Source organism: Triticum aestivum, chromosome 1B (assembly GCF_018294505.1).
Source record: "Triticum aestivum cultivar Chinese Spring chromosome 1B, IWGSC CS RefSeq v2.1, whole genome shotgun sequence".
NCBI classification, from domain to species: Eukaryota; Viridiplantae; Streptophyta; class Magnoliopsida; order Poales; family Poaceae; genus Triticum; species Triticum aestivum.
In genome coordinates this window covers 4110590-4124097 of record NC_057795.1, presented here as the reverse complement: position 1 = coordinate 4124097, position 13508 = coordinate 4110590, and the positions used below count along the sequence as shown (strand labels likewise).

Sequence of the window (13508 nt, the reverse complement as noted above, 5' to 3'; positions counted from 1 at the left end):
ATTGAAGTCAAGAAAACTCAAGATGGCATTGTGTTAAGTCAGGAAAAATATGTCAATGAGCTTCTGTCTCGCATGGGAATGAAGAATTGTAAGCCAGTTCCTACACCTTTATCTTCCTCAGAAAAACTCTCTGCATATGAAGGTGAGCCACTTCAAGAGGAGGATAGCACAAGGTATAGGAGTACAGTGGGAGCATTGCAATATTTAACTCTCACACGTCCAGATATTTCATTTGCTGTCAATATCTTCATGCACCTACTTCTGCACATTGGGCAGCTGTCAAGAGAATTGTGAGATATGTGAAGCACACTATGGGAATAGGACTAAATTTCAGAAGGTCTAATTCCTCTCTTGTTAGTGCATTCTCTGATGCTGACTGGGCAGGATGTAGTGATGACAGGAGATCAACTGGAGGTTTTGCAGTGTTCTTTGGATCAAATCTTATCTCCTGGAGTGCTAGAAAGCAAGCCACTGTGTCACGCTCAAGCACAGAAGCAGAGTACAAATCCTTGGCGAATGCAACTGCTGAAATTATTTGGGTTGAGTCACTCCTTGATGAGTTGGGAGTTAAGAAAAATCATATCTCGTGCTTATGGTGTGATAATTTGGGAGCAACGTATTTGTCTGCAAATCCAGTGTTTCATGCAAGGACAAAACACATAGAGATTGACTTTCACTTTGTGCGAGAAAGAGTTGCAGCAAAGAAACTTGAGATACGGTTTATTCCCTACAAGGATCAAGTAGCAGATGGCTTCACAAAGGCACTTTCAGCAAGACCATTCGAAGAGTTCAAGAGTAATCTTAATTTAGGATAGTTGAGATTAAGGGAGGGTGTTAGAGAAATATGTAATCTCAACCAAACTTCTCTCTCTCCGTATCCTCCTCAAACTCTTGTACCTTCTTGTATGCCAAGGCAGGCTCCTGCCGATCGCTAATATATACGATGCCTCTCCCCATCGAGGGAGTAGGGAGATCGCACATTATCTTACAGGGTAAAATATTTTCACAAACATTTTATTGTGGGCAAAAAGAAGAGAGAGTATAGGGAGGAGTCTCAAGTTTGCGGAGCCTTGATGATAAGGGGAAACAGATGTTGCAATAGATCTAGAAACACAACACCGGAATAATGGTCGAACTGCAGGTTAGAGGCACACTATTGTCATCTGAAAAGCCTTCTTTCCTTGCAGTTCCTTGAGATAAATTACTGACTAAATAGCAACGGCACTGCCAGCATTATTACAGACAAGAAATAGTATGGAGTAATTTTTCTGAATTCCCTCACAACTGCTAATAATCAAATTAAACAGCAGAATGGCCATAAATGTGGGAAAATCAAACTGCACAAACAAACATCAAGGTAGAAAGAGCCTGGTCATCATAAATCTCACATATGAAGCTGAGTCCCAGTCATTGGTTTTATCTAGCAAATGGATGAACAAACAAAGCAAGAGTTAGCAGAATGCAGATCGTCAATGACAGAGACATTTTTCTGGATACAAAATGGAAAACCAAGGAAGGTAAACGCGGTCAGAGTCTTACCACTTGAGGTTTTGGACATGCGCTTATTCTTTTTCCAGATTGCATGTTCTGCAGTTAACTCATCATTGCAGCCATCAAGTTCAAATACCTCAAGAGACTTGGGCAGTGTTGGAAGGGATCGGATATTCAAGCATTTAAAAATCCTTAGCAACTTGAGCGATGTTAGGTTCTCCATATTGTCTGGTAAGGTATCCCAACTGCAGTATATAAGCCAGAGCTCACGAAGATGGTGGAAAGTCTCAAGTTCAAGACAAGGTGCCGTTTGGTTACATCTCCAGAAGTGAAGTTGCTGCAGGTCCTTTGGGCCACAGTTATGCCGACCCACCATCCAATCTGGGTATCTCGAACCATCGTAGCAACAGATGGTCAGTGATTGAAGCCCTACAGGCGGGCATAAACCCTCAAGCACCTCTGCTTCATCTTTTGGACTGCACCTTGTGCCACCACCACGAGCCCATACCAAATACAGTTCAGTGAGTTGTTCCTTGACAGCTAGATTGGCTTGATCTGCTTGCTCCTTGCTTTTTACATTTTCAAGCCCATCAATCATCAGTGTGCCGCGAAGCTTGTTTAGATACCTCAGCTGCTCTACCTCATACCCTTCTTCATCCCTTACTCTGAAGTGTGGTAGCGTTTTGAGTGATATCATCCTCCCTATGTGAGGGAAATAACAGAATTGGCAGATTATGTGCAGCAAGTTGATAAGGCAGCCAGTAAATTTAGGATTCACAATTGACAGGCAGCCAAAATCTAACTCCTGGATATGGTGAAGTTTATTTAGGGTGCTTGGTAAAATTACCGCCCATGCGGAAGACCTGAAACCAAGATAGCGTAGGTGCTTTAACTGACCAACAGATTTGGGGAAGCTGAAAATTCTGTCGTGGTCCTCAAAGATTGTATTAGAGAAATGAATGATCAGTACCCTCAATTTCAGCAGTCTCTTGCATATACTCTCAATTACCATTTCCTCAACTGGTGTATCACTTCTAACGATGTAAATGATGAGAGTGCGTAGGTTTTTCAACCGAAGAACCATCTTAATAATCAATTCCGCATCATAATTCTGAACAAAAAGATAGCGGACATCTCTGCTCCAGCCTTCTTCTTTCTCGATTCTTGAAGGACCTTCATCTTTCTCGATTCTCCAAGGACCTTCTTCCTGGCTCCTTTCATTCTCGATTCGGAAGCAGTCGCTTCCGACGACCTCGTCCAACAAATCATGCAGCAGATCATGAATTGTAAAGCAATCATCACGCCCCATAGTTGGTTTCAGAAACGAGCATGAAGCTAACTTTTGAACATAGCCCTCAGCTATATCTTCCATGTCCTCTGATGCACTAGGCTTTACAAACCCTTGCGCTATCCACAAGCGCACTAAGTCCTCTGTTTTCAAGTTGGTTCTTCGGGGGAAAATATTGCAATATTCTAGGCACCTCCTGATGTCCAGAGGAAGCTTCTGATAGCTCCACCAAAGTGCATCCCAGGTGTTAACAAACTTGCTGCGCTTTGCAGTCCTTCTCCAAAATTCAATACGATAGTCCAGCCGAAGCTGCCCTGCCACTATTACTGCTGCAATAGGTGATTTGGGTAGCTTTTCTGCAATCAACCTCCCAAGTTTTTTACGTTCTTCGTCGTGTTCATGTTCTCCTTCAGGACTCAGTGCATGGTGCATAAACATCTCATAGAACCTCTCCTCATGCATATCAGGCATTACAGTAATGTTATCGTCACATAGAACTTTAGCTGCCGTGTCTATTTGAGCAGTCACCAGGATTTTGCTTCCTTGCTGCCCAAGATCCAGTGGAGAGAGTAGCTCGTTCAGCTGTTTGTTGGTCCTTTCCTCTGCCCAGAGATCATCCAATATCAAGAAGAAACATTTGCCACGCAATGAATTTTCCAACTTGTCTTTCACATTCTTACCTTGCACTGATTCCTCTAACTTCTCTTGCAGCTTCTCACCATCAGAAATATTGGTGTGCTGTTCTCTGGCAATATCATCCAGCATTTTCTGAAATATACCATCCACACTGGAATTCTTGGATAGGTGGACACACATGATGGGGTCAAATTGTTTTTGGTTCTTTATGTAATCTCTAGTATATCGTGCAAAGGTAGTCTTCCCAGAACCTGAAACACCATGAATCCCAAACGCCGAGTAACATTTACCTGAGCTGGTTGGTTGGTTGAGAAGCCTTTTTACGACCACATCAAGCAAGCTCTGTCGGCCAAATACCATCTGATTGCTAGCAGTTGTAATGTTGGGCCTATTCTTGTTGGCAATATCTTCCAGTTCGCTCTCCTTTGCTACAACATAGAGTGGTGACTTCTTCACATCATCGCCCGTGCTTTCTATCTTCTTTATTTTTCTCTTCAGTTTCCATATTGAGATAACAGTAAGAACAGAATCTAACGCACTGGCATCCTCCTGCAAGAAACAAAAAAACAATCTAATTAGCATGCGGGCCGTATATCTATTCTGCCTATCAGTGATAAGTTGAAAATAATATAAGAACTAAACTACGTATGAGCATGAGAAAAAACCACATGAAAACATTGGTCTTATTCTGAACATCTCTTGGCGAAGAAACGGACTGGTTATGACAATAATAATGTATTGTGGAGAGTTTATACTATTATGTTATAAAAGATGGAGGCCACCCGCAAAAAAAAAAAGAAAAAAAAGGAAAGATGGAGGCCAAGATCAACCTCTCCCCCCATCTCTATCTCTACCTAATATTAAAGGAAGGATTTGTTTCTCCATAAAATTTCGTTTATGGTGGGACCCGCAAAGATTTTTCATCCGTCCCTGTTCGTTTCTGGCAAAAAATAATACGACGCATAGAGCCGGCCCATCAGCAGACGATGCAGTAACCAACTCCGAAAAACTAATGCGCCTCAAGGACTCGAACCAAGGAGCTCCCGCTAGACCGCCTAGATTGCTAGCCACCGAAATACTCCCTCTGTAAACTAATATAAGAGCGTTTAGATCACTACTTTAGTATTCTAAATGCTCTTATATTAGTTTATGGAGGGAGTAAAAAACATCTGGTCATCAGTAAGAGCGCACTCCAGCATATGTAAGAGCGAACGCTCCTCATGATCTCCATCTAGCGAACGAATTCTTTGTCCATTAGAGCTGCCTCCAAGAGGAGACGGGACCACTGCAGCGACTAGTCCTCGTCGGAGGAGGAGCCCACCCTCCTAGATGCAGATGGTCCCGGTGAGCGAGGGTGGCGACGCCATGATCTGCCTGGCGAGGAACTTCCACCGGCGTCGCCTGCCGGTAGGGCTGGAAAAAAAGCTCGCGAGCTCGCGAGCTAAACGAGTAGCTCGTGACTCGGCTCGAATCGACTCGAGCTTTAGTTTAAGATCGTTTATAGGCCAAGTTAAATGAGCCAATCTCACGAGTACTCGTGTAACTCGTTAGGCTTGATACAAAAGATCAGTCACTCCAATACAAAAAAAGATCAGTCATTTAGTGCCCTATGTCCCAAGCGCACAACACAAGGCCCAGCCATTGAAAGCCCAGCCGCCTAGGAGACTCATGGTTACTAGGAAATTACAATTATTTAGTGATATATGTGTTTAATATATACATAATAATTTTTATCATAATTGAGGGTTTTATGTTCATATCTTTAACGAGCTTAACAAGCTAAATGAGCCAGCTCGCGAGTTATACGAGTCCAGCCAATCTTGGGTTTGAGCTCGTTATAGTAACGAGTCGAGTCGAGCTAGCTTGTTAACGAAAAAAGCTCTAGTAAGTCGAGCCGAGCTGGCTCGACTCGGCTCGAATTCCATCCCTACCTGCCGGTGTGAAGTACAAGAACTTCGGCATCGCCTCTGGACTCGGAGAGGAGGAAGGGCTTGGCGAGGGGGAGAAGGACGGTGCGGTGCTTGGGACAGAGAGTGTGGATCTATTCGTCACCAATGATGGCTTAAATAGCCGCGACCAGGCCAGGCAGAGGGGCGGTCAGCCCGCTTCAATGCGGCGCAGTGGACGGAGTTGGTTTCTCGGGACGTGGGGTCACATAGTAGCAGCGATGCCCAAGAGGTCGCGTCCATCTGCGCCGCCTTCCCGTCTGGTCAAATAACAGACATCAATGTCGGCCGCTGCATGCTCTTGGACAGCATGCATGTGACATGACAAGTGGTGCGGCGCGCGGGATGGAAAGCGTGGGAGGGGCAGGTGGGTGGTTTGGGTGGGCTAGGATGGTCAGACTCAGGCTTGGAGCGGCCCGGATGCCCGAAAGCGCCCCCTGCCCACACGTTTGTCTCCGATTTGCGGGAGAAACACGACTGGACCGCTCGGCGAACTGACATAGGTCCATGTTGGATGGTTTCCGCGGTCCGGGCAGCACGGTCTGGACGTATGCAGGCGGTTTGAGGGTCGGCATTGGAGATGCCCTAATATTGTACAACAAAAAAGGCTTTTGTTTGTATAATTGTAGAATCAGTTCCCTTAAATATTCAATTTAGATGGGTCTTTGTGGGAGAGCGATCAGATAGATGGCTACATCTTATGCGCATGTTTGATGCACGTCAACCTTTTTGATGAGCCAGTTACACTATGCTGGAAACTCTCTGTGTCATGGGTGCAGCTCTCTGTGTCATTGGTGTTCTCCGTGAGTCTATGAATACATACTTGATAGACATTGGTCCAATCCAAAATTGCTACACATTTAGAAAATCAAGGTGCCCCTAAAGATAAAAGCTTTTATGTGGTTCATGCCCAAAGAAGTGGTCTTGACTAAGGACAACCTGGCAAAACATAACTGGGAGGGTAGTAAATGATGTTGTTTTTGTGATCAAGATGAATCAATGCAACATCTGTTTTTAGACTGTCCACTTGCCAAGGTACTATGGCGCACAGTGCATGTGGCCTTTAATGTCGGTCCACCGGATACCATGACCACTCTACTTGGAACTTGCTTAAACGGGGTAGGGCCCAAATTAACGGCGCATATTCGAGTTAGAGTGTATGCATTACTCTGGGCCATATGAAATTGTCAGAACGATGCAATTTTTAAGAGACAACACACTACAATTTTTCCCCAGGTAATCTATAGAGCGATTGGCTGGATCTGTACGTGGTCGTTACTCAGCCGTGCAGAAGTCAGGGAATATATGGCTTATGGGTGCAACCGATGGGAGAAGGTAGGACGGGATACCCACAACTGGTTTAGATGGCGGTCAAGCAATAGGATTTGTGTACAGTCATCGAGTCCTATTTTCGTCAATTGTGGCTTTGATGTCCTCGTCCTTAACTCTTGATGATTTTTGTATCGGACTACATTACTGTTGGATCATTTGGTTAAAAAGGTACCTGCATGCATCGCTTTGATGAAGAGGTCGGGGTAAACCTCATACTTTTTTTAAACATCCATTATACTTGCATATTAAATGTAAATATAGTGGTGTCTTGTATTATGGGGCAGAAAGAGTAGCATTTAATTTGAAAGAGTATATATTTTTATGATATTTTTTCATTTCTATGACAATATAAGATGAGTACGTTTCAAACAAAAATATTTATCCCTACCCTTTAAACACGGTACTTATTTTGGAACAAAGTTAGTAACAATGTGCGGATCTGCCTTCCCGACAATAATATGGGGCCAGTTTATAAACTAATAACTAGTAGTACTACCTTTCTCCGGGTTTATTGGTGCCTTTCGTATTTTGTGCCCAACTTAGACTGTAGACTTGACTAGTAAATTATAAGTTATATGTGACAAAACTTATATTGTTGGATTTATATTTGAAAGATGTTTTCAATGATACTATTTTAAAGATATATAACTTATTTTTTAATAATTAAACCAAGGTCAAAATTTGACCCAAACAACAAGAAGGACTAATAAACCATGACGAAGGACGTACGTATCATATTTGAAACTAGGTGGTCGTCGTACATACCTTGTGACTTGTGAAGCCAATACCCTCGCAGGTTTCGTCTCGAAAAGTAGTCGCGTTCTCCGATGCATTGTGTATGGAGGTGCGGCAACGAGAGAGCCATGGCCCCAAGGAAGCAATCCACATGCTGAAACGAGTAATGCTATTCTCTGGGACTGCTCCCTGTGAGGCGGCATCATTGGTATCCAACAAAGCTGGTTCGTCTGGAGCAAGTTCACTTGTAGTCCGAGGTTCAGCCTCTGGATGTATCTCTGCTGGGATTGTTTCATCTAAGGCAGAAACATTGGTCCCTGGAACGCGCTGGTGAGAGTGGGTAACATTATTGTCGGTCACATGAAGTCTATCGTCTGGCCCATGCAAGAGAGCAGAAGTACTAGGTTCATCTGAGACGGTGCCCTCTGAGCAAATCTCTGGTACTGGTTCGCGTGAGGTTCCATCTGAGTCCACCACACGTTCTGAATATATCTCCGGGTCCGGGAGCGCCGTTTCATCAGAGGCAGCAACACTGGTCCCTGTAACGGGCCGTCTGTACTCTGGAAGTCTATGGTTTGACCCACGCAAGGCCAACATCGATAGGCGGGTCCTTGCACTCTGGAGGATGTCTGCAATACATGTGCAGCTTATGTTGAAGCCAGCAACACAGGTGGCCACGGCGCTGGATATCATCTGCGCCCATTGCAGTAGGCTATCAAATCCACTCCGAACGATTTGCGTAACCGGCATGCAGATCACAACACAGGTGGCCGCCGCATTGGCAGTCACCTCCGAGAGACGGAAGGATATCTTCCGCACCCACCGCCATAGCCAAGCCTGTCCGCTCCAGACGATGGGTGCAATCCACCCCCAGCCGATGTTCAATCCGCTCCAGAGGCACTGCGGAAACGTGTTGCGGTACGACTCGATCTCCTGCTGATCATCGGAGATGTCTTCCGCATCCTCAAGGGCGTGCCTCAGCCTGGCGGCCATCTTGTTCAGCATGGCCAGATCGTCTTTCTCTTTACTTTCTCGCTCCATCATCCTTGCTTGATCTACGCCACACAGCGTCTTCTTCAGCTCCGGGATGATGTGGGTCTCCAGATCTGAGAGCCTCTTGGACGCGCCCAAGCCGATTGCGGAAAGGATCTTGGGAACATAATAGGCTAAGATGGGGTTGACGAACCAGGCAACCATGAGCGAGGTCAAGCCGACAATCCAAGGAGTATCAGGTCTCATGTTACGCCGTGGATCTTCTATCTTTCTTTCTTTCTTTCTTTCTTTCTGGGAAATAAGATTCAAGAAAAGAGTGAAATGGGGAACTTTTGTTTTGGCGCATGGAGCTGCCAGCGACTTAAAGAGAGAGGGGGAGAAGCGGTTTGGAAAGATAGGTACCTTGCTCGCCGACGAGGACCAGAAGAACACTCCAAGTCCGGCGGTGCAGCAGTGGTCGCTGGTGGTGATGGGAGTAACTGCGGTGTGCGCTCTCGACCGGCCGGGAGCTTTGGTTTACGCGTGGGAAAGAGCGAGAGGGCGCTGCATTGCATGTGGGTGGGGTGCATAAAGCTAGCATTGTGTGTGGTACCTACCACACGCTCCTGCATGTGGCATCGAGTCAAGTGGAGGATAAAGCTAGCGGCGGCTGTTTTACTTTCCGACCGCGCGCACCAGGAAACCTGCGCAGAACTACTGAACTTGGTACCTCTCTGAGTTGTTTTTGTACTTTTATTAGCAGAACGAGGCAAATTTGACAGATTTGACCTATAGACGAAATCAAATCACAGAATGAACTGTCCGTGAAACTATTTCACGCGGCTGACCTTTTTGTGTAACGCCCGACACGACGGCGCCACACTACACTGTGCAACGCCTCAGAGATAGGCGCTACACGGCCAGCGTCGCATCCGTGTGTTCAGAAAATTACTAAGTCAGTGTGCAGCGCCTGAGAGCTAGGCGCCACACTATACAGTGTAGCGCCTAGCTCCCGGGCGTTGCACTAGTGCAGCGCCTAAGAGCTAGGCGCCACGGGTCAGCCGCGTGAAATAGTTTCACGGACAGTTCATTTTGTGATTTGATTTCGTCTATAGGTCAAATCTGTCAAATCTGCCGAAGAACGCACACAACGAGGTAATTCCAATGGAATGATTCCCGACAAGAGAGTCTCGCTTCTTGTAAAAAATACTTGGTCTACCGTACGACGAGGAAGAAAGAGTCGCTCCGGCTGGCATGCGTACGCAGTGTCTGCGTTCTGAATTTCTATTGGATGCATGTGCTCAAGCTTTCTAGTATTGCTATCTTTTTTTTAAACAAACTTTTCTCTACTACTACTCCATCCGTTCGAAAATACTTGTCGTAGAAATAGTTGTACTTAGATTTGTTTTAGTTATAGATACATTCATTTTATCCATTTCTAGGGCAAGTATTTTCGGACAGAGGAAGTATTAAACAAGCAAACATATTCCTCGCTAAACATACACAGCCTAACTTACACATAACATCCCTAATGAATAATAACCTCACGATCAGAATCACTTAATTCCATCTATCCGTCTAGGCTACACTAACCGTCAGCCCAGAGTACCTTCACCAATTTCTCATGGCGGACAAAAACTCTGCTGTTCCGCGGCCGCGTCCACCAAATACATCACAATCCACAACTCGATCGCAAATAGATACCTGATCGCGGGCGGGCGATGCGGACAATGCGGGGCGGCCCAACAGCTCGATGCAGGGACCGGTGATGGCCAACGTGTGGGCTCCGGCGGGGCTGGCGTGGATCTGGCGGATGGCAGCCGGATCGGGTCCACGACGGGCGGCTGCGGCGAGTCGGAGGGACGGCGGCGGCGGCTGAGCTCCTTCTTGGCCTGCTGCGTTTCCAGGGAGGGAGCCTCGAGAGTGAACCTCCGGTGGCGATGGCGCCGACGCGATCCTACGGGGCGGCGGCGGCTTCGACCTGCGAGAGCTCGAGCATTTGGATACATTTGAATCACATGCTAAAAGTTGTGCATAGTGGGTACGTTTTCATCGCTATCAAACCTGTCCTTACCAAATATTGGCATGATTTATCCCGCTGCTGGCTAGATATGAAGTATTAGCTACCAAATCAATGATTCTTTTTGTTTTTGGATTGCAAAAGATGGACTAAGTTGCTGCTTAAAATGGTGATTACGTTTAGAGCTGGAATTTGTGCTTGCTCAGACATGGTGTCTTTGTAACTACACAAGTTCACTGGTTCCTGCTTACAAATGTTTGCAATTTTTTAAATAAAAACTGCATCAGGAGTTGGAATGGACGTTGTTGGTTCAGTGGGCGTGGTAGCATTAGGTGCAACTGACACGGCAACTGTCGCTGGGTTGACTGGTGCTGCAGTAGGGCTGCTGTTGTTGGCGGGTTAACTGCTGAAAAAGGGTGTTGCAAAGGATGGAGTAACTACTGCTGATCATTTAGTACAAGATTTCTACAACTTTTGCTTCAGCAAGAACCTTTCAGATTGACTACAGTTGGAAATTGCTCTTTCTTGAACGGTTATGCCTTGCATGAAAAAAGGATTCTCTTTTCCTTTTGTTTTTTGTTGATCAAGCATTCAATCCTTGCACGGAGAGCAACGTAATTGACTTACTGTTTTGTTGTTTGGCTAAACCAAAGTTCAGCTACACTTAGAGTTAGAACTCAGTATTCAAAATCAGACGAGATTGGCAATCTGGCAGAAAAGACCAGGAACTTACACTAGTAGAGGAACGGCCTTTAGTTCCGGGTCATCAACCGAGACAAATAAATCGAGACTAAAGGCCCCGACCATTTAGTCCTGCTTGACCACGACCCGGGACACTAGTAGAAACAAGGCACTAGCCCGGTTCCAGAGGGCCTTTAGTCCCGGTTCTGCAACCGGGACAAAACGGGCGGGACTAATGCCCACAACCTTTTAGTCCTGGTTGGCTTACGAACAGGGACTAAAGGAGCTCCATGTGGCTGCTGTGGGGGCGCCCAGGCAGGAGGACCTTTAGTCCCGGTTGGTAAAACTAACCGGGAATAAAAGGCAGCCATGCGTCAGCAGCTTGCAGGCGCTGGGTTTTTTGTTTTTTTAAAGGGGGGGGGGGGTTAGGGGTTTTGGAGGGTTTAGGGGTTTCATATTGTGTTAGCTAGCTAATAGAGAGAAGTGACCTCTCTTTCTTCGTGCTTGGTCGACGCTACCTACTATATATATAGAGAGAACTCGAGGCTAACTAGTAAGCAAATGAAGGAAACCATTAATTACACAAGATCGTCATGAACATATATAGAGAGAAGTGACCCCTCTTTCTCCATGCTTGGTCGAACAATAAGTTTTCGTATATCTATCCGAAGCTACTACATATATACAATATAACTTCCCTGACATCATCAAGCGCCAAACTCCCACTGAATTTGCGTATGGTATTCTCCCTTTTCATTTATGACATGGTCAAGAAAGAATCCCGCCAATTCCTATTGAATTACTCGTATGCGATCATGTGATAGGAATTCATCCCGCATCTGCCAGATCCAATTTAAAGAAGGGGGTCAATATATATATATATATATATATATATATATATATATATATATATATATATATATATATATATATATATATAACGGGATCAGAATAATATTCAGATCACAACCTGGACTGCCGGAGTAACGCGCGTGAACTTCCCTCTGTACGAACCCGACCTTCGGGTTATCTTCTCAATCGTGCCTTCTGCCGCGAGTTTTTCTGATCATGCGTGTTGTTTGCGATGTAAGTGTAATGTGGACACGTTTTTTAGAATCTAAATGCTTGTTTTGATTCGGAATCTAGCTCGTTGGCGGATTTGCTCTGGGGCGGTGATGAACATGGGTCTGTTACAAGTGTTTTGCATGTACTGGATGTTATAGAATCTCTAACATGATGAGAATCTGGTTTAGGTACGAATTTACTCCATGTTTTGTTGTTATTTTTGAATGAATTCTGTTTGGTGTTCCGCCGGCTCTGTTCTTCGTCTGCGGGAGTGGTTTCGGCCGTTGTTGTAGATTTGTAGTTTTGCTATTCAAATTGGATGTGGATTTGCGTGCATTAGTGAGACTGAATCCTGCCCATGTTGTTAATTGGATTATGCGGGCTCATACAAATCGAAATCCAGCGATTTGGATCTTCTTGAAGGAAATATGCCCTAGAGGCAATAATAAAGTTATTATTTATTTCCTTATAATCATGATAAATGTTTATTATTCATGCTAGAATTGTATTAACCGGAAAAATAATACATGTGTGAATACATAGACAAATAAAGTGTCACTAGTATGCCTCTACTTGACTAGCTCGTTAATCAAAGATGATTATGTTTCCTGACCATGAACAATGAGTTGTTATTTGATTAACGAGGTCACATCATTAGTTGAATGATCTGATTGACATGACCCATTCCATTAGCTTAGCACCCGATCGTTTAGTATGTTGCTATTGCTTTCTTCATGACTTATACATGTTCCTATGACTATGAGATTATGCAACTCCCGTTTGCCGGAGGAACACTTTGGGTGCTACCAAACGTCACAACGTAACTGGGTAATTATAAAGGAGCATTACAGGTGTCTCCAAAGGTAGATGTTGGGTTGGCGTATTTCGAGATTAGGATTTGTCACTCCGATTGTCGGAGAGGTATCTCTGGGCCCTCTCGGTAATACACATCACATAAGCCTTGCAAGCATTACAACTAATATGTTAGTTGTGAGATGATGTATTACGGAACGAGTAAAGAGACTTGCTGGTAACGAGATTGAACTAGGTATTGGATACCGACGATCGAATCTCGGGCAAGTAACATACCGATGACAAAGGGAACAACGTATGTTGTTATGCGGTCTGACCGATAAAGATCTTCGTAGAATATGTAGGAGCCAATATGGGCATCCAGGTCCCGCTATTGGTTATTGACCGGAGACGTGTCTCGGTCATGTCTACATTGTTCTCGAACCCGTAGGGTCCGCACGCTTAAGGTTTCGATGACAGTTATATTATGAGTTTATGAGTTTTGATGTACCGAAGTAGTTCGGAGTCCCGGATGAGATCGGGGACATGA

General features: G+C 45.0%; 1 protein-coding gene across 1 annotated transcript; it reads right to left on the bottom strand.

The window, feature by feature from the left end:
• Positions 1 to 1162: 1162 nt before the first annotated feature.
• Positions 1163 to 9074, bottom strand: LOC123102670 (uncharacterized). Its single transcript, XM_044524097.1, has 4 exons — positions 8824 to 9074; positions 7459 to 8712; positions 1540 to 3964; positions 1163 to 1420 (listed from the first exon to the last, which is right to left on the bottom strand). The coding sequence occupies exons 2-4, from the start codon at positions 8665 to 8667 to the stop codon at positions 1353 to 1355; spliced, it is 3702 nt and encodes a 1233-aa protein (XP_044380032.1). The 5' UTR covers positions 8668 to 8712; positions 8824 to 9074; the 3' UTR covers positions 1163 to 1352.
• Positions 9075 to 13508: the final 4434 nt, after the last annotated feature.

Excerpts from the sequence above, each read along its gene's own strand:
- LOC123102670 (XM_044524097.1), bottom strand. The coding sequence starts at position 8,667 with ATGAGACCTGATACTCCTTGGATTGTCGGCTTGACCTCGCTCATGGTT. Across the intron at positions 3,965-7,458 it reads TTGGCTTCACAAGTCACAAG|GAGGATGCCAGTGCGTTAGA; the intron begins GTATGTACGACG and ends TGTTTCTTGCAG. Across the intron at positions 1,421-1,539 it reads CATGTCCAAAACCTCAAGTG|ATAAAACCAATGACTGGGAC; the intron begins GTAAGACTCTGA and ends TCCATTTGCTAG.